This window comes from Engystomops pustulosus, chromosome 7 (genome assembly GCF_040894005.1).
Source record: "Engystomops pustulosus chromosome 7, aEngPut4.maternal, whole genome shotgun sequence".
NCBI lineage: Eukaryota > Metazoa > Chordata > Amphibia > Anura > Leptodactylidae > Engystomops > Engystomops pustulosus.
This window is the reverse complement of record NC_092417.1, coordinates 167,442,337-167,465,138: the sequence shown is the minus strand read 5'-3', so window position 1 is coordinate 167,465,138 and position 22,802 is coordinate 167,442,337. Positions and strand designations below refer to the sequence as shown.

At 44.5% G+C, this 22,802-nt stretch overlaps 1 protein-coding gene across 1 annotated transcript; it reads left to right on the top strand.

Annotated features, from left to right (window-relative positions):
- The first annotated feature begins 785 nt into the window (after positions 1–785).
- RNF141 (ring finger protein 141) lies at positions 786–22,320 on the top strand. The gene is made up of 6 exons (XM_072118850.1): positions 786–948; positions 10,124–10,309; positions 14,568–14,676; positions 15,042–15,226; positions 18,403–18,510; positions 18,786–22,320. The coding sequence occupies exons 2-6, from the start codon at positions 10,173–10,175 to the stop codon at positions 18,940–18,942; spliced, it is 696 nt and encodes a 231-aa protein (XP_071974951.1). The 5' UTR covers positions 786–948; positions 10,124–10,172; the 3' UTR covers positions 18,943–22,320.
- Positions 22,321–22,802: the final 482 nt, after the last annotated feature.

Below are 22,802 nucleotides of genomic sequence, written 5' to 3'. Positions count from 1 at the left end.
TCACATCTCCCCCATAACAGTGCCAGCTGAGCTGATGAACTTCATAGATATATTTTCCATCATATAATGTATTGTTTATAGTACTAGTCTTCTCATATGGGAAAGTGACACCATAAGGGCCCCCTAAACCTCCCGGGCCCGGGTGCAACCGCAACCTCTGCACCCCCTCAAGTTACGCCCCTGATGGTCATCTCTGCTGACAGAGCATCGCACCCCACAATATAAGAGGGGCCGTGTACCCCTATATAAGTGCCCGGATGTGTATTATATATACAGCCAATATGGCCGCCTTAAAGGGTTCTCTGATTTTAAACCTGCATTGTCTTATTATAGCACACGGACACCTTATATGTGCCCATCATCGTACTGTACAGGCGCAGCACAGTGTAATTGTAGCTTTGACTCTAGTTACATCCAAAGCTGCACTCAAAAACTTTGTTTTCTGCATTAAATTCAGAAAAAAGTTGGAAGAAGAAAGAAGTAGATGCAGATATATAGTGATGGGGAGTAAATGGATTATGTGCCCTGTAGTGAATGACAACTATGAGAAGTTTGGAGGGTCACAGGTGTTATCCCCAAACTGTGGTATCCGTTGCTAAGCAACAAGAAGAACCAAATTAAAAAAAGAACCGGTTTTAGATGCAGAATTCATGAGGAGGGATGAGAGTCAGCAGCTACATGGCGTCAGAGGTGGCAGAACGGATAATATTACCGGTCACTGGACCTGAAGGCTTTCCCAGATCAAAGATGGCCGCCGGTGCTCAGTGATGCATAGCGCGATGACGTCACTAGGGCTCCGAGCTGGAGGAGTGGCGTGCGCCAGCTGTGTACGGGGCCCCGGAGGGGTGAAACCGATTCGCGAACTGGATAGTTCTGGGGTGAAGCCTGTACCCGCCATCACAGGGAACTGCTACCTACACATGGACCCCGATACATCTTCTCAGACAGGTAAGTACACACTGTGCATTATAATGTACACTCACAGCTATACACTGACACACACAGGTAAGTACACACTACAAGATAATATACACACAGGTAGGTACACACTGTGCATCATCATACACACACACAGGTAAGTGCACACTGTGCATTATAATGTACACTAACGGCTATACACCGACACACACAGGTAAGTACACACTGTACAAGATAATATACACACAGGTAGGTACACACTGTACAAGATATACACAACGGTAAGTACACACTGTACAAGATAATATACACACAGGTAGGTACACACTGTGCATCATCATACACACACACAGGTAAGTGCACACTGTGCATTATAATGTACACTAACGGCTATACACCGACACACACAGGTAAGTACACACTGTACAAGATAATATACACACAGGTAGGTACACACCGTGCATCGTCATACACACAGGTAAGTACACACTGTACAAGGTAAAATACACACAGGTAGGTACACACTGTACAAGATATACACAACGGTAAGTACACACTGTACAAGATAATATACACACAGGTAGGTACACACTGTGCATCGTCATACACACAGGTAGGTACACACTGTGCATCGTCATACACACAGGTAGGTACACACTGTGCATCGTCATACACACACACAGGTAAGTGCACACTGTGCATTATAATGTACACTAACGGCTATACACCGACACACACAGGTAAGTACACACTGTACAAGATAATATACACACAGGTAGGTACACACTGTACAAGACATACACAACGGTAAGTACACACTGTACAAGATAATATACACACAGGTATGTACACACTGTGCATCATCATACACACACACAGGTAAGTGCACACTGTGCATTATAATGTACACTAACGGCTATACACCGACACACACAGGTAAGTACACACTGTACAAGATAATATACACACAGGTAGGTACACACCGTGCATCGTCATACACACAGGTAAGTACACACTGTACAAGGTAAAATACACACAGGTAGGTACACACTGTACAAGATAATATACACACAGGTAGGTACACACTGTACAAGATAATATACACACAGGTAGGTACACACTGTGCATCGTCATACACACAGGTAGGTACACACTGTGCATCGTCATACACACAGGTAGGTACACACTGTGCATCGTCATACACACAGGTAGGTACACACTGTGCATCGTCATACACACAGGTAGGTACACACTGTGCATCGTCATACACACAGGTAAGTGCACACTGTGCCTTATAATGTACACTAACGGCTATACACCGACACACACAGGAAAGTACACACTGTACAAGATAATATACACACAGGTAGGTACACACCGTGCATCGTCATACACACAGGTAAGTACACACTGTACAAGGTAAAATACACACAGGTAGGTACACACTGTACAAGATATACACAACGGTAAGTACACACTGTACAAGATAATATACACACAGGTAGGTACACACTGTGCATCATCATACACACACACAGGTAAGTGCACACTGTGCATTATAATGTACACTAACGGCTATACACCGACACACACAGGTAAGTACACACTGTACAAGATAATATACACACAGGTAGGTACACACCGTGCATCGTCATACACACAGGTAAGTACACACTGTACAAGGTAAAATACAAGAAGAGTGAAGAAATCAGGCGATACCTTTTTGAGGCTAACTGAGTATATTTGATGGTGAGCTTTCGAGAAGACTAGTTCTCTTCGTCAGACATGATGTTATGCATGAAACAGAAAATTCACAGCATTTTATACACACTAAACAGTGATCATCAAAGGATATTAAAAAAACCTCTAAAACAACAGATTGATAAAAACAGGGACATCTTATTTACAACAGGATGGCAATAAAAACATTAAAAACCTATGAGGCGAGACACAAGAGCCCTGGCTCTTATCTGCTTGTGGCCTCCAGGTCAGAGGTAGGAGGTCATGAAGCTGGCATGAATGTTAAGACCACTTTGCAAGGTGTTGAATCTCCTCATTAATTTATACTCCCATTCTTTCCTTTCCCTCTGTGTCTTAAAATGTCCCATTAAAATAGTAATCTGCAAATCCTCCATAGTGTGGTCCTCTCTGGAGAAATGTGCAGCCACTGGGAGATCTTTTCTTTCATTTTTAATGTCAGATCTGTGTGAATTCATACGTTGATGGAGTCTCTGACCTGTTTCCCCAACATAAAGGCCTGTGGTTGGACACTGCTGACACATGATAAGGTAGACCACATTAGAGGACCTGCAGGAAAAGGTCCCCTTGATCTGATGTACCTGCTGTGATTGGGGTACAGGTACCTGGTCACCTGTGCGAATGTGATGGCACGTTTTACATCTGCTTTGCAGGCAGGGTGAGGTACCATTTTCTGATGGAGGTCTCAGGGCACTCCGGACAACCAGTTGTTTCAGGTTTGGTGGTTGCCGGAAGGACAGGAGAGGAGGGACTGGAAATATTTCTTTTAATCTTGTGTCTTTATGTAGAATCGGTTGGAGTTCCTTGGCAATGTGACGCAGGATCTCCAGTTGTGGGCTATAAGTGACTACTAGGGGTACTCTGGCCTCCTGTTGGGTCTCCTTATATTTGAGTAAATCATCTCTGTTGATGGCTGCTGCTTTACCTATTTGGTTATCAGTCACTTTTGGCATGTAGCCCAACTGGAGAAATTCAGACCTGAGCTCCAGGAGGTGTTTTTCCAGGTCTTTCTTGTCTGAACAGATACGGTTGTAGCGTATTGCTTGGCTGTATATGATAGACTGTCTTGTGTGTTTGGGGTGGAAGCTGTTATTTCTCAGGTAGGCCGTTCTGTCTGTTGGTTTATGGAATATGGTTGTGGTTAAGTGGCTGTCTTTAATCTGTATGGTGGTATCCAGAAAGTGTATCTCCTTATCTGAATAGCTTAGTTTCAGATTGATGGTGGGGTGAAAGTTGTTGTAGCCCTCATGGAATTGAATTAGGGCCTCCTCACCTGCAGTCCAGATGATCAGAATATCATCAATATAACGGAGGTAGATCATAGGTTTTGTGGTGCATGTGGATAAGTAAGCACCTTCCAGTTCAGCCATAAAAAGATTGGCATACTGTGGTGCACACCTTGAACCCATCGATGTTCCCATACACTGTAGGTACAGATCCTCTCCAAATGAAAAATAGTTGTGGGTGAGCACAAATTGTATGAGATCTGAGACCAGTTCTGTTGGTAAGTTGTGCTTCTCCATATGTGCCCGGCATGCTGCTATTCCATCTTTATGGGGGATGTTAGTGTATAGGGATTCCACATCCATGGTGGCCAGAATTGTACCATCAGGAAGTGGGCCTACAGTCTTGAGCTTGTTTAAAAGGTCAGTAGTGTCCTGGATGTAGCTAGGAGTACGTCTGACCAGGGGTTTAAGGAGATTTTCCACCCAACCTGAGATACTTTCCGTCAAGGTGCCAATGCCAGAAATAATAGGCCTTCCTGGATTACCATCTTTGTGTATCTTGGGGAGCATATAGAAACAGCCTGGCCTGGGATCCTCTGGGATAAGAAGGTTGACCTTGTGTTGCATCTCAGTTGAAAACTTCTTGGTCATATCAATAAGTTGCTTCTTGTAGGCCTCTGTTGGATCACTCTCAAGTTTACTATAATGAATGGGGTTGGACAGCTGTCTGTTTGCTTCCTTGATATAGTCAGAGGTATTCATTATGACTATTGCACCCCCTTTGTCTGCAGGTTTTATAATGATATCTGGGTTTGTTTTCAATGATAGAATAGCCCTTTGTTCCTGCAGGGTTAGGTTATTTACTTGTTTCTTTCTTTTCCCCAGGATTTCAGTTTTCACTTTTTTTCTGAAGTGGTCAATGTATGTATCCAGTGTTGAGTTGGTTCCAGATTTGGGGGTCCATGTAGATCTTTTTGTTGGGTTGCTGTTGCACTGTCCTGTCTCCAAATCTGTGCTGTGAGGAGAGTCTCTGTCGTGGAAATATTCTCTGAGTCTTATTTTTCTGAAGAATTCCTCCATGTCATTGCAGAGTTTAATTTTGTCCACAGATCTTGCAGGGCAGAAGGACAGACCTTTGGAGAGAACTGACATCTCATGTTTGTCAGGCTCATAGGAGGAAAGGTTCACAACACAGCTCTGGTGACCTGGCTCAGCACTTGTGCCTTTGGTGATGGAGATTTTTTGTCTTAGTCTATGGAGCTTTTTCTTTTTGTTGTTGATCATCATATCCTGAAGTTTATGGTAATATAATTGGAGTTGGTCCTTCCTCTCCTCTGTATCATGTTCCAGTAGTGTCTTTAGGGCATGTATTTCCTCCTGTATTTTCCTCTTGTTGTTGTAGAGAATCTTAATCATGTTGTTGCGCAGTTTTTCAGATGTCCGTATGCATAGCCATTGATATGATTGATATGATATGACCAAGAAGTTTTCAACTGAGATGCAACACAAGGTCAACCTTCTTATCCCAGAGGATCCCAGGCCAGGCTGTTTCTATATGCTCCCCAAGATACACAAAGATGGTAATCCAGGAAGGCCTATTATTTCTGGCATTGGCACCTTGACGGAAAGTATCTCAGGTTGGGTGGAAAATCTCCTTAAACCCCTGGTCAGACGTACTCCTAGCTACATCCAGGACACTACTGACCTTTTAAACAAGCTCAAGACTGTAGGCCCACTTCCTGATGGTACAATTCTGGCCACCATGGATGTGGAATCCCTATACACTAACATCCCCCATAAAGATGGAATAGCAGCATGCCGGGCACATATGGAGAAGCACAACTTACCAACAGAACTGGTCTCAGATCTCATACAATTTGTGCTCACCCACAACTATTTTTCATTTGGAGAGGATCTGTACCTACAGTGTATGGGAACATCGATGGGTTCAAGGTGTGCACCACAGTATGCCAATCTTTTTATGGCTGAACTGGAAGGTGCTTACTTATCCACATGCACCACAAAACCTATGATCTACCTCCGTTATATTGATGATATTCTGATCATCTGGACTGCAGGTGAGGAGGCCCTAATTCAATTCCATGAGGGCTACAACAACTTTCACCCCACCATCAATCTGAAACTAAGCTATTCAGATAAGGAGATACACTTTCTGGATACCACCATACAGATTAAAGACAGCCACTTAACCACAACCATATTCCATAAACCAACAGACAGAACGGCCTACCTGAGAAATAACAGCTTCCACCCCAAACACACAAGACAGTCTATCATATACAGCCAAGCAATACGCTACAACCGTATCTGTTCAGACAAGAAAGACCTGGAAAAACACCTCCTGGAGCTCAGGTCTGAATTTCTCCAGTTGGGCTACATGCCAAAAGTGACTGATAACCAAATAGGTAAAGCAGCAGCCATCAACAGAGATGATTTACTCAAATATAAGGAGACCCAACAGGAGGCCAGAGTACCCCTAGTAGTCACTTATAGCCCACAACTGGAGATCCTGCGTCACATTGCCAAGGAACTCCAACCGATTCTACATAAAGACACAAGATTAAAAGAAATATTTCCAGTCCCTCCTCTCCTGTCCTTCCGGCAACCACCAAACCTGAAACAACTGGTTGTCCGGAGTGCCCTGAGACCTCCATCAGAAAATGGTACCTCACCCTGCCTGCAAAGCAGATGTAAAACGTGCCATCACATTCGCACAGGTGACCAGGTACCTGTACCCCAATCACAGCAGGTACATCAGATCAAGGGGACCTTTTCCTGCAGGTCCTCTAATGTGGTCTACCTTATCATGTGTCAGCAGTGTCCAACCACAGGCCTTTATGTTGGGGAAACAGGTCAGAGACTCCATCAACGTATGAATTCACACAGATCTGACATTAAAAATGAAAGAAAAGATCTCCCAGTGGCTGCACATTTCTCCAGAGAGGACCACACTATGGAGGATCTGCAGATTACTATTTTAATGGGACATTTTAAGACACAGAGGGAAAGGAAAGAATGGGAGTATAAATTAATGAGGAGATTCAACACCTTGCAAAGTGGTCTTAACATTCATGCCAGCTTCATGACCTCCTACCTCTGACCTGGAGGCCACAAGCAGATAAGAGCCAGGGCTCTTGTGTCTCGCCTCATAGGTTTTTAATGTTTTTATTGCCATCCTGTTGTAAATAAGATGTCCCTGTTTTTATCAATCTGTTGTTTTAGAGGTTTTTTTAATATCCTTTGATGATCACTGTTTAGTGTGTATAAAATGCTGTGAATTTTCTGTTTCATGCATAACATCATGTCTGACGAAGAGAACTAGTCTTCTCGAAAGCTCACCATCAAATATACTCAGTTAGCCTCAAAAAGGTATCGCCTGATTTCTTCACTCTTCTTCTGCTCTCCATGGCTAACACGGTACAAATCTACACTACTAGCAACAAGGTAAAATACACACAGGTAGGTACACACTGTACAAGATATACACAACGGTAAGTACACACTGTACAAGATAATATACACACAGGTAGGTACACACTGTGCATCGTCATACACACAGGTAGGTACACACTGTGCATCGTCATACACACAGGTAGGTACACACTGTGCATCGTCATACACACAGGTAGGTACACACTGTGCATCGTCATACACACAGGTAGGTACACACTGTGCATCATCATACACACAGGTAGGTACACACTGTGCATCGTCATACACACAGGTAGGTACACACTGTGCATCGTCATACACACAGGTAGGTACACACTGTGCATCGTCATACACACAGGTAGGTACACACTGTGCATCGTCATACACACAGGTAGGTACACACTGTGCATCGTCATACACACAGGTAGGTACACACTGTGCATCGTCATACACACAGGTAGGTACACACTGTGCATCGTCATACACACAGGTAGGTACACACTGTGCATCGTCATACACACAGGTAGGTACACACTGTGCATCGTCATACACACAGGTAGGTACACACTGTGCATCGTCATACACACAGGTAGGTACACACTGTGCATCGTCATACACACAGGTAGGTACACACTGTGCATCGTCATACACACAGGTAGGTACACACTGTGCATCGTCATACACACAGGTAGGTACACACTGTGCATCGTCATACACACAGGTAGGTACACACTGTGCATCGTCATACACACAGGTAGGTACACACTGTGCATCGTCATACACACAGGTAGGTACACACTGTGCATCGTCATACACACAGGTAGGTACACACTGTGCATCGTCATACACACAGGTAGGTACACACTGTGCATCGTCATACACACAGGTAAGTACACACTGTACAAGGTAAAATACACACAGGTAGGTACACACTGTACAAGATATACACAACGGTAAGTACACACTGTACAAGATAATATACACACAGGTAGGTACACACTGTGCATCGTCATACACACAGGTAGGTACACACTGTGCATCGTCATACACACAGGTAGGTACACACTGTGCATCGTCATACACACAGGTAGGTACACACTGTGCATCGTCATACACACAGGTAGGTACACACTGTGCATCGTCATACACACAGGTAGGTACACACTGTGCATCGTCATACACACAGGTAGGTACACACTGTGCATCGTCATACACACAGGTAGGTACACACTGTGCATCGTCATACACACAGGTAGGTACACACTGTGCATCGTCATACACACAGGTAGGTACACACTGTGCATCGTCATACACACAGGTAGGTACACACTGTGCATCGTCATACACACAGGTAGGTACACACTGTGCATCGTCATACACACAGGTAGGTACACACTGTGCATCGTCATACACACAGGTAAGTGCACACTGTGCCTTATAATGTACACTAACGGCTATACACCGACACACACAGGAAAGTACACACTGTACAAGATAATATACACACAGGTAGGTACACACCGTGCATCGTCATACACACAGGTAAGTACACACTGTACAAGGTAAAATACACACAGGTAGGTACACACTGTACAAGATATACACAACGGTAAGTACACACTGTACAAGATAATATACACACAGGTAGGTACACACTGTGCATCATCATACACACACACAGGTAAGTGCACACTGTGCATTATAATGTACACTAACGGCTATACACCGACACACACAGGTAAGTACACACTGTACAAGATAATATACACACAGGTAGGTACACACCGTGCATCGTCATACACACAGGTAAGTACACACTGTACAAGGTAAAATACACACAGGTAGGTACACACTGTACAAGATATACACAACGGTAAGTACACACTGTACAAGATAATATACACACAGGTAGGTACACACTGTGCATCGTCATACACACAGGTAGGTACACACTGTGCATCGTCATACACACAGGTAGGTACACACTGTGCATCGTCATACACACAGGTAGGTACACACTGTGCATCGTCATACACACAGGTAGGTACACACTGTGCATCGTCATACACACAGGTAGGTACACACTGTGCATCGTCATACACACAGGTAGGTACACACTGTGCATCGTCATACACACAGGTAGGTACACACTGTGCATCGTCATACACACAGGTAGGTACACACTGTGCATCGTCATACACACAGGTAGGTACACACTGTGCATCGTCATACACACAGGTAGGTACACACTGTGCATCGTCATACACACAGGTAGGTACACACTGTGCATCGTCATACACACAGGTAGGTACACACTGTACAAGGTAATATACACACAGGTAGGTACACACTGTGCATCGTCATACACACAGGTAGGTACACACTGTACAAGGTAAAATACACACTGGTAGGTATTGTTCTAGTTACAGAATTGTTCTAGTTACCCATAGCAACCAATCAGAGCTCAGCTTTCACAGCTGTTTATAAAATTAAAGTTGAGCTCTGATTGGTAGACATTTCTGGTAATGTATCATGGTATGTACACAATGACACGTATACACACACTGAAAGTGTATCCACAGTGACACACACAGGTATGTACATGCACATAGGTCATACATAAGTCTATAGGTGCATACACGCTGTGACTGTGCTCCCCTCCCCGTATACACAGATCACTGTCAGGTCATGTGCTCCTCAGGTTATTATTCCTTACAGCAGTACAGAGTATTTCAGGGTTGGTGCTAATTTGCATTTCGCCTCTGCAGGACTACTGACCTAAATTCTCCAGAGGAAGGGTCCCTGTTACCCCCAGCCATGGGTCAGCAGCTCACCGGCCAGGCCGTCATGAACAAACTTCCTGAGAAAGTTGTCAAGCACGCCACCCTGGTGCGGGAGAGCGGCGTCCTGACCTACGAGGAATTCCTGGGACGAGTCGCCGAGCTGAATGATGTGTAAGGAAAGGATATATGTTACTCATCACCTACACACTGTACACTGACCCTAAATGTCACCCATCCAAGAGTTATCTTATAGAGAGCTCCAGAGTGTGACCTCCTCCTACAGGCTAGACCCCATAGTGTGACCCCTCCTCTTACAGTCTAGACCCCATAGTGTGACCCCCTCCTCTTACAGTCTAGACCCCATAGTGTGACCCCCTCCTCTTACAGTCTAGACCCCATAGTGTGACCTCCTCTTACAGTCTAGACCCTATAGTGTGACCTCCTCTTATGGCCTAGACCCCATAGTGTGACCTCCTCTTACAGTCTAGACCCCATAGTGTGACCTCCTCTTACAGTCTAGACCCCATAGTGTGACCTCCTCCTACAGTCTAGACCCCATAGTGTGACCTCCTCTTACAGTCTAGACCCCATAGTGTGACCTCCTCCTACAGTCTAGACCCCATAGTGTGACCTCCTCTTACAGTCTAGACCCCATGGTGTGACCTCCTCTTACAGTCTAGACCCCATAGTGTGACCTCCTCCTACAGTCTAGACCCCATAGTGTGACCTCCTCCTACAGTCTAGACCCCATAGTGTGACCTCCTCCTTCAGTCTAGACCCCATAGTGTGACCCCTCCTCTTACAGTGTAAACCCCATAGTGTGACCCCTCCTCTTACAGTGTAGATCCCATAGTGTGACCTCAGCCTACAGTCTAGACCCCATAGTGTGACCTCAGCCTACAGTCTAGACCCCATAGTGTGACCTCAGCCTACAGTCTAGACCCCATAGTGTGACCTCAGCCTACAGTCTAGACCCCATAGTGTGACCTCAGCCTACGGCCTAGACCCCATAGTGGGACCTCCTCCTATGGCCTAGACCCCATAGTGTGACCTCCTCTTACGGCCTAGACCCCATAGTGTGACCTCCTCTTACGGCCTAGACCCCATAGTGTGACCTCCTCTTATGGCCTAGACCCCATAGTGTGACCTCCTCTTATGGCCTAGACCCCATAGTGTGACCTCCTCTTATGGCCTAGACCCCATAGTGTGACCTCCTCTTACGGCCTAGACCCCATAGTGTGACCTCCTCTTACGGCCTAGACCCTATAGTGTGACCTCCTCTTACGGCCTAGACCCCATAGTGTGACCTCCTCTTACGGCCTAGACCCTATAGTGTGATCTCCTCTTACGGCCTAGACCCCATAGTGTGACCTCCTCTTACGGCCTAGACCCTATAGTGTGACCTCCTCTTACGGCCTAGACCCCATAGTGTGACCTCCTCTTACGGCCTAGACCCTATAGTGTGATCTCCTCTTACGGCCTAGACCCCATAGTGTGACCTCCTCTTACGGCCTAGACCCCATAGTGTGACCTCCTCTTACGGCCTAGACCCTATAGTGTGACCCCCTCCTCTTACGGCCTAGACCCTATAGTGTGACCTCCTCTTACGGCCTAGACCCTATAGTGTGACCTCCTCTTATGGCCTAGACCCCATAGTGTGACCTCCTCTTATGGCCTAGACCCCATAGTGTGACCTCCTCTTACGGCCTAGACCCTATAGTGTGACCCCCTCCTCTTACGGCCTAGACCCTATAGTGTGACCTCCTCTTACGGCCTAGACCCTATAGTGTGACCTCCTCTTATGGCCTAGACCCCATAGTGTGACCTCCTCTTACGGCCTAGACCCCATAGTGTGACCTCCTCTTACAGTCTAGATGTGACCTCCACCTTCAGTCCAGACCCCATAGTGTGACCGATCTTAAGGGATAAAATGGACCGATTCTAACTACACAAACATATAATTAATTTTAAAAAAATTAGTACATTTCCTTTAAAGGGCTCGTCTACTTTCAGAAAAAACTGATATTGTTTTGATATAATTTCTAATATCCTTTCAGGATCGATTCCTTATTGTTTCCTAGATCTCTGCTTGCTGTCCTGCTATAGAAAGCTTCTCTGTTTACTTTCAGTCGACAGAAATCAGTCCATGGTCATGTGATGGACACGCAGATGCACGGGCCTTATGTATCACACGGTTCTAATAATTCTATATGATGGTAACGGCTTGTGCACCTGTGTGTCCATCACAAGACTTTTGACAGATTTCCATCCACTGGAAGTAAGCAATGAAGCTTCCTATAGAATGACAGCAAGCAGAGATCTAGAAAACCGTGAGGAATTGATACAGAAAATGTAATGAAAAATTGTATAATTTTTTATTACACAAACAATAGCCATTTTTTTTTTGTTTTTTTGCTGAAAGTGAACAACCCCCTTAAGGCCAGGGGTGAGCAACATTTTGTGGATCCAAGGATCTCATATTCAGACTGGTCAACTTTAAGGGGCCGCATCTGTAACCAGTACCCTAGATGCCCCTATAGCCATAGTACAGCACAAAATATCCCCCCAGAATCCAAATACTGCATTCAGAGCCGACAATAATAGTGACTGATAACAATAACAGAAAATAATAGAACTGAAGAACTAGAGCAGTCAGCAATAATAATGGAGAGACCCCTAGGGTAGACAAAAAAATTATCTAAATCCTCTCCTTTTCTGGTATTCTTTTCCTCCCTGGACTACACACTGCGGCTTCTTCTCTCCTCCATGTGCCGCACTGCAGCTTCTTCTCTCCTCCATGTGCCGCACTGCGGCTTCTCCTCTCCTCCATGTGCCGCACTGCGGCTTCTTCTCTCCTCCATGTGCCTCTCTGCGGCTTCTTCTCTCCTCCATGTGCCTCTCTGCGGCTTCTTCTCTCCTCCATGTGCCTCTCTGCGGCTTCTTCTCTCCTCCATGTGCCGCACTGCGGCTTCTTCTCTCCTCCATGTGCCTCTCTGCGGCTTCTTCTCTCCTCCATGTGCCTCTCTGCGGCTTCTTCTCTCCTCCATGTGCCTCTCTGCGGCTTCTTCTCTCCTCCATGTGCCGCACTGCGGCTTCTTCTCTCCTCCATGTGCCTCTCTGCGGCTTCTTCTCTCCTCCATGTGCCTCTCTGCGGCTTCTTCTCTCCTCCATGTGCCGCACTGCGGCTTCTCCTCTCCTCCATGTGCCGCACTGCGGCTTCTTCTCTCCTCCATGTGCCTCTCTGCGGCTTCTTCTCTCCTCCATGTGCCTCTCTGCGGCTTCTTCTCTCCTCCATGTGCCTCTCTGCGGCGTCTTCTCTCCTCCATGTGCCGCACTGCGGCTTCTTCTCTCCTCCATGTGCCTCTCTGCGGCTTCTTCTCTCCTCCATGTGCCTCTCTGCGGCTTCTTCTCTCCTCCATGTGCCGCACTGCGGCTTCTCCTCTCCTCCATGTGCCGCACTGCGGCTTCTTCTCTCCTCCATGTGCCTCTCTGCGGCTTCTTCTCTCCTCCATGTGCCTCTCTGCGGCTTCTTCTCTCCTCCATGTGCCTCTCTGCGGCTTCTTCTCTCCTCCATGTGCCGCACTGCGGCTTCTTCTCTCCTCCATGTGCCTCTCTGCGGCTTCTTCTCTCCTCCATGTGCCTCTCTGCGGCTTCTTCTCTCCTCCATGTGCCGCACTGCAGCTTCTTCTCTCCTCCATGTGCCGCACTGCAGCTTCTTCTCTCCTCCATGTGCCGCACTGCAGCTTCTTCTCTCCTCCATGTGCCGCACTGCGGCTTCTTCTCTCCTCCATGTGCCGCACTGCGGCTTCTTCTCTCCTCCATGTGCCGCACTGCGGCTTCTCCTCTCCTCCATGTGCCGCACTGCGGCTTCTCCTCTCCTCCATGTGCCGCACTGCGGCTTCTCCTCTCCTCCATGTGCCGCACTGCGGCTTCTCCTCTCCTCCATGTGCCGCACTGCGGCTTCTCCTCTCCTCCATGTGCCGCACTGCGGCTTCTCCTCTCCTCCATGTGCCGCACTGCGGCTTCTCCTCTCCTCCATGTGCCGCACTGCGGCTTCTCCTCTCCTCCATGTGCCGCACTGCGGCTTCTCCTCTCCTCCATGTGCCGCACTGCGGCTTCTCCTCTCCTCCATGTGCCGCACTGCGGCTTCTCCTCTCCTCCATGTGCCGCACTGCGGCTTCTCCTCTCCTCCATGTGCCGCACTGCGGCTTCTCCTCTCCTCCATGTGCCGCACTGCGGCTTCTCCTCTCCTCTCTGCATGACACCTGCAGCTTCCCTAGTGCGACCACCACTTACAGTAAACACCCCATAGTGTGAGATCTAGGATCTATAGTTTGGAGCTCCCTCTATGTGTTGGCTGGTGATTTTGGGGTGGGGGTGGCTCGTGTTATCTCTCCCTCTGATCCCGTCCTCTATTTTGCCCCCTCAGTACGGCACGGCTGGCCGCGGGGCAGGACAAGCATCTCCTTTTTGAAGTGCAGCCCGGCTCGGACTCCTCTGCGCTGTGGAAAGTCGTCGTCCGCGTCCTCTGTACCAAGGTGGGTGCGTCCTGTATCCGAGCCACCTGCTGTTTATGTATCGCCTGTGGGGTTAAATTTCGGTTGTGTAATGTCCACACCCCCCTCCACCTTCACCTGGCACCTGTAGCTGTGACCACACACACATTCTATTCATTTAGAGCACAGGGATCCACATCATGCATTATACTCCATAGCTGCAGCTTTGGAAGGGACTAGAGTATAATCCATGATGTGAATACCTACTGCATCTATAGATACATAATGTAGAAGGAGGTCAGGGTATCAAGTCCTAGTGTGGTACTCGTTGTATGCTGAGACTTGTAGTACCACAATCCTGATTTTGGTCTTAAAATTCAGTATTTTGTCCAATATTTTGGTTCCAGATTAATAAGACGAGCGGCATTGTGGAGGTGTCCAGGATCATGAACCTCTACCAGTTCATCCAGCTCTACAAGGAAATCACCAGCCACGCCACCGGGGTGTATGCCCAGAGTAGTGCGGCCCCCGAGGGCAATGCTCAGAGCCTGGAGTCACTGTCATCCTGCCAGGCCAGCATCCTGATGGGGAGGTAGGTACCGCGCACCCTCCACCTCCCCCCACACGTCAGAGCAGCTCAGGCTGTTTACACTGAATCTTCCCTGTCTGCCTGTTGGCTCCGTGTACTGAAGTCCTCCCCTCCTCCACGTACATGTTTATATTGGCGCCGTCCTGAGCCGGGGGATATGAAAGAGGTTTCCACAGAGCAAATAGCACTGATACCTAATCCACCATATATACCGCTCTCTGGAGACAGGATCACACAATGAGGGTTTATATTCCACAATGTAATACTGAAAACCGCACTGCAGAACGATAACACATAATACATATACACAGCATCATATTCTGTACATAGGGGGCAGTATTGTAGTAGTTATATTCTTGTACATAGGGGGCAGTATTATAGTTGTTATATTCCTGTACATAGGGGGCAGTATTATAGTAGTTATATTCTTGTACATAGGGGGCAGTATTATAGTAGTTATATTCTTGTACATAGGGGGCAGTATTATAGTAGTTATATTCTTGTACATAGGGGGCAGTATTATAGTAGTTATATTCTTGTACATAGGGGGCAGTATTATAGTAGTTATATTCTTGTACATAGGGGGCAGTATTATAGTAGTTATATTCCTGTACATAGGGAGCAGTATTATAGTAGTTATATTCCTGTACATAGGGGCAGTATTATAGTAGTTATATTCCTGTACATAGGGGCAGTATTATAGTAGTTATATTCCTGTACATAGGGGGCAGTATTGTAGTAGTTATATTCTTGTACATAGGGGGCAGTATTATAGTAGTTATATTCCTGTACATAGGGAACAGTATTATAGTAATTATATTCCTGTACATAGGGGGCAGGATTATAGTAGTTATAGTCTTGTACATAGGGGCAGTATTATAGTAGTTATGTTCTTGTACATAGGGGGCAGTATTATAGTAGTTATATTCCTGTACATAGGGGGCAGTATTATAGTAGTTATATTCTTGTACATAGGGGGCAGTATTATAGTAGTTATATTCCTGTACATAGGGAGCAGTATTATAGTAGTTATATTCTTGTACATAGGGGCAGTATTATAGTAGTTATATTCTTGTACATGGGGGGCAGTATTATAGTAGTTATATTCTTGTACATGGGGGGCAGTATTATAGTAGTTATATTCTTGCACATAGGGGGAGTATTATAGTAGTTATATTCTTGTACATGGGGGGCAGTATTATAGTAGTTATATTCTTGTACATGGGGGGCAGTATTATAGTAGTTATATTCTTGTACATAGGGGGCAGTATTATAGTAGTTATATTCCTGTACATAGGGGGTGTATTATAGTAGTTATATTCTTGTACATAGGGGCAGTATTATAGTAGTTATATTCCTGTACATAGGGGGCAGTATTATAGTAGTTATATTCTTGTACATAGGGGGCAGTATTATAGTAGTTATATTCTTGTACATAGGGGGCAGTATTATAGTAGTTATATTCCTGTACATAGGGGCAGTATTATAGTAGTTATTTTCCTGTACATAGGGGGCAGTATTATAGTAGTTATATTCCTGTACATAGGGGGCAGTATTATAGTAGTTATTTTCTTGTACATAGGGGGCAGTATTATAGTAGTTATATTCTTGTACATAGGGGGCAGTATTATAGTAGTTATATCCCTGTACATAGGGGGCAGTATTATAGTAGTTATATTCTTGCACATAGGGGGAGTATTATAGTAGTTATATTCTTGTACATAGGGGGCAGTATTATAGTAGTTATATTCCTGTACATAGGGGGTGTATTATAGTAGTTATATTCTTGTACATAGGGGCAGTATTATAGTAGTTATATTCCTGTACATAGGGGGCAGTATTATAGTAGTTATATTCTTGTACATAGGGGGCAGTATTATAGTAGTTATATTCCTGTACATAGGGGGTGTATTATAGTAGTTATATTCTTGTACATAGGGGCAGTATTATAGTAGTTATATTCCTGTACATAGGGGGCAGTATTATAGTAGTTATATTCTTGTACATAGGGGGCAGTATTATAGTAGTTATATTCTTGTATATAGGGGGCAGTATTATAGTAGTTATATTCTTGTACATAGGGGGCAGTATTATAGTAGTTATATTCCTGTACATAGGGGCAGTATTATAGTAGTTATTTTCCTGTACATAGGGGGCAGTATTATAGTAGTTATATTCCTGTACATAGGGGGCAGTATTATAGTAGTTATTTTCTTGTACATAGGGGGCAGTATTATAGTAGTTATATTCTTGTACATAGGGGGCAGTATTATAGTAGTTATATCCCTGTACATAGGGGGCAGTATTATAGTAGTTATATTCTTGCACATAGGGGGAGTATTATAGTAGTTATATTCTTGTACATAGGGGGCAGTATTATAGTAGTTATATTCCTGTACATAGGGGGTGTATTATAGTAGTTATATTCTTGTACATAGGGGCAGTATTATAGTAGTTATATTCCTGTACATAGGGGGCAGTATTATAGTAGTTATATTCTTGTACATAGGGGGCAGTATTATAGTAGTTATATTCCTGTACATAGGGGGTGTATTATAGTAGTTATATTCTTGTACATAGGGGCAGTATTATAGTAGTTATATTCCTGTACATAGGGGGCAGTATTATAGTAGTTATATTCTTGTACATAGGGGGCAGTATTATAGTAGTTATATTCTTGTATATAGGGGGCAGTATTATAGTAGTTATATTCCGGTACATAGGGGGCAGTATTATAGTAGTTATATTCTTGTACATAGGGGGCAGTATTATAGTAGTTATATTCTTGTACATAGGGGGCAGTATTATAGTAGTTATATTCCTGTACATAGGGGCAGTATTATAGTAGTTATTTTCCTGTACATAGGGGGCAGTATTATAGTAGTTATATTCTTGTACATAGGGGGCAGTATTATAGTAGTTATATTCTTGTACATAGAGGGCAGTATTATAGTAGTTATATTCTTGTACATAGTGGGCAGTATTATAGTAGTTATATTCTTGTACATAGGGGGCAGTATTATAGTAGTTATATTCTTGTACATAGGGGGCAGTATTATAGTAGATATATTCTTGTACATAGGGGGCAGTATTATAGTAGTTATATTCTTGTACATGGGGGGCAGTATGTTGATGATGTTATCTGTACGTGTGTGGTTACTATTCTTTCCTCTTTGCAGGGTGAAGCAGCTGACGGATGAGGAGGAGTGCTGTATCTGTATGGACGGTAGAGCTGATCTCATCCTGCCTTGCGCTCACAGCTTTTGCCAGAAATGTATTGACAAATGGTGAGAGGTGGTGACCGGCCACTGGGGGTTGGGGGTCTCATCTTCTCTTGTGTCTTGGAAATCCAGAAGTGATGTGATAATAAATGATATTATATAATTGTCACTAGTGGGCTTCTACTTTTATATTTTTATTTTGAGATGTCTTTTTTTTCTTTTGGGAACCCTCCTCTTTATCTTCTGATGATTGTGTGTTACATCACATCCAGAGATATTGGTTTCTTGTTTTGTGCATTGCTGTAGCACATATTTCTAACCAGAATGTTTTCTGTCAACAGGAGTGACCGGAACCGCAACTGCCCCATCTGCCGCCTACAGGTGACGGGTGTGAATGACTCCTGGGTGGTCTCAGATGCCCCCACAGAAGAAGATGTGGCAAGTTATATACTGAATTTGGCTGATGAGGTCGGGCAGCCCAACGACACCTTCTTCTAATCCCATTACAGATCTCATGTCCCATGTGTAATATTGTTTTATGTGCTCGAAGGAGACCAGCGAATGATTGTAACATCAGGAGGAAGCCATCACTACCGATCTCATAGAGATTATCTACAGCAATGTGCAGTCACTGTGTACATACATGACATTACTTATCCTGTACTGATCCTGAGTTACATCCTGTATTATACTCCAGAGCTGCACTCACTATTCTGCTGCTGGTGCAGTCACTGTGTACATACATGACATTACTTATCCTGTACTGATCCTGAGTTGCATCCTGCATTATACTCCAGAGCTGCACTCACTATTCTGCTGCTGGTGCAGTCACTGTGTACATACATGACATTACTTATCCTGTACTGATCCTGAGTTACATCCTGTATTATACTCCAGAGCTGCACTCACTATTCTGCTGCTAGTGCAGTCACTGTGTACATACATGACATTACTTATCCTGTACTGATCCTGAGTTACATCCTGTATTATACCCCAGAGCTGCACTCACTATTCTGCTGCTGGTGCAGTCACTGTGTACATACATGACATTACTTATCCTGTACTGATCCTGAGTTACATCCTGTATTATACTCCAGAGCTGCAGTCACTATCCTGCAACTTTTAAAGCTAACATTTCCTACTGAGTGCACAAATTCAGAATCAGTACAGGATAACAATAGTGAGTGCAGCTCTGGAGTATAATACAGGATGTAACTCAGGATCAGTACAGGATAAGTAATGTCATGTATGTACATAGTGACTGCACCAGCAGCAGAATAGTGAGTGCAGCTCTGGAGTATAATACAGGATGTAACTCAGGATCAGTACAGGATAAGTAATGTCATGTATGTACACAGTGACTGCACCAGCAGAATAGTGAGTGCAGCTCTGGAGTATAATACAGGATGTAACTCAGGATCAGTACAGGATAAGTAATGTCATGTATGTACACAGTGACTGCACCAGCAGCAGAATAGTGAGTGCAGCTCTGGAGTATAATACAGATTATAACCTACTTTACTTATCTAAGTGACGTGGATGTAGATGTAGTATATCTCTATATGATCTGTAAACTGGTGATCGGGGTGAATGGCTTCATGTCAGTGTTCACACACAGCAGTTTTCATTCACATATATACTGTATAGAACAGTGATGGCGAACCTTTTAGACACGGAGTGCCCAGACTACAACCAAAACCCGCTTATTTATCCCAAAGTGTCAAAATTTAAGTACATTTTATGCAGTACCTTCTTGCTCCCTTCTTGCTCCCTTCTCTGTTATAGCTTAAAATTGTATCAGAATCCTAAGAACACCAATACAGTAGAAAGAATGGGTGACAAATTCAGGTTCCCCTGAATAGGGAGAATTTTCAGGCCTGGAGCGAGGCTACACTGATAATCCAGATCTATCCACACCTTTCCATTCCTCCTGTAGTCACAGGCAGCACTGTCGTTTCAGATAGCACTGAGCGCAGAAAGTCCTGGGCTGTCTGGGAATCCATGAAGATCCTTTGTGTCCTCTTTGGTGATTGCCTGAGTGCCCACAGACAGGGCACTGAGTGCCACCTTTGGCACCTGTGCCATAGGTTCGCCACCACTGGTATAGAATATATGAATGTAATCTTGTATATTATACAACCATTGTCTGTGCATCACTGCTCTGTGTGATCCTGCCCTGGTGTAGCTGGACGCTGGTGACTATTCTGTTTGACGTTGTGACTATGGGCGGCGCTGACCCGATGGGTTCCTTGTGCCGTGACCACAACTTGGCGCCTTTACCTTTATTCTGAGGATTTTTCTCCTTTGCACTTCTTGGTTTCCTTTGCACTTTGTGAATATTGTAAATATCTTCTCCATCCTGTCGGGTGTATTCCAATGATTTTATTATTTGTTACCTCCTCACTTCTAGATTTGCATTTTAATTTTTGGCAGCAGCCGTACATCATAGCGGTGACCCTTTAAAGGCTATGTGCAGTGGTGACTGAGACTTATCATATTACTTATGATATTAGTCAGCACCCCCACTGACCTCTAGGACTGTACCCGTATAAATCTATTTTGACAACTATATTTTAGCCCTGAATATCTTATTAAAGGGATTTGAAACATTGTATCCCCCCCCTTGTAATATTATGCACAACCCCTTTAATGCTTGGGCTTTTCATACTGCGCTGTCGCCATCTAGTGGCTAATATTGAAACTGCATCAATAACTTCAATGTCTAATCACAATTCGTCCACTAGGGGGTGATATCATGTACAACCTTTATCGCCACCTACTGGTTAGAACCGATATTGGCGACATGACTTTCTCATGTCCTGAATCAGGGGGGAGGGAGGTCAGTTTATCATCCAATCAAGTCTCGAGAAGAATTTCCATTGCGTTGTGTGGAGTCAGGGCTTGCTGGGAGTTATAGTGCTACAGCATCAGGATGCTGACCCCTTTTGGGATAAATTTAATAGTTTTCAGCAATAAATGTTTGTTTTATGTAACTTATTGCAATATTACTGTCACTACACTGCAGGTGTATCCTATACGTATCCTGTAATTGATGACCACTATATGGCGGCGGGCGCTGCGGAGGGTGCGTGGCGTCGCCCTGTAATGTTTACACTATATTACCCCAATGTAATGACTACTGAGGAGTTTGAGGGTGCTGCTGCTTTAGTGAGAGGACATCCCCTTTAAGATTTGCTTGCGATGAATTTAGTATGTAGTTCTAAAAAATTTAAAGGGGATGTCCATATGTGGGCTTTGGTTACTTATTACTTCCTTTTAATAGCTGGGCTTATTTATAGGCTTGCTCTTGCTTTACACTGCAGCCTTGCTTCTTCTTATTGGTCACTTTTTAGCTTTGTCTTCCTGGTGAATGGATATAAGCGGTTCCAGTGTAGCTGCGTTCTCTACTGGAGTCCGCGGTGGTCCCTCCTTTGTTTCCAACCACCCCCTATGCTTTACACTGCAGCCTTGCTTCTTCATATTGGTCACTTTTTAGCTTTGTCTTCCTGGGGAACGGATATAAGCGGTTCCAGCGTAGCTGCGTTCTCCACTGGAGTCCGCAGTTTCGGACCACCCCCATGCTTTACACTACAGCTCTGCTTATTCATATTGTTTGTTGTGTTTATGTACATATTCTCACTGTCACAATATCGTTACATAACACGTGTGATCTTAATGTTGGCTCCGCCCCACAAACATGGCCGCCATCATATCATTGGCCGCGGGTGCAATATATATTCACATGCATCTACTTACACAACCGACTTTTAAAAGTTTTGTGCTACCCAACCTATTTAACGAAACGTAACTAATTTAAAAGAAAACTAAAGTCTATGGATTTTTAATTATATAAAATAAAAGTATTTTGAAACAAAACTTGTCCTGGAATTTTTTTTTTTTTAGTTCAGTAAAATTATTTTAAATTGAAATTTTGTATCTCATTTTAATTCTATTTTATTATGTAAATAGTCAACATTTCTGAGTGGTCTCTGTCTCTGTGATAGATGGCGGCCATATTGCTAGGCACCCAGCTTTCCCCAAAATCAGATCCAGGGTAAAAAAAATTTAATTTTCAGTTTTCGTTGAGGTTTTTATTCCACTTAAAACATAGAAAAAGACAGAATTTTGGCAAAATAATAAGATATGAACGGAACTATGAGACATGTCTGGTGTAAACAAGGCAAAGATATGATGAGCGGTCAAGCTGATGCATTGGAGGACTACAGGCAGACCACCAGGTGGCGCTATGGTGATCCAGGCAGCGTGTGCGGCCTCTAGCAGGTATATAGTGGCAGTGACTGTATATAGGAGCAGCCAATATGGCTGCCTTAGCTTGAATCCTAAACATTGTAACCCAT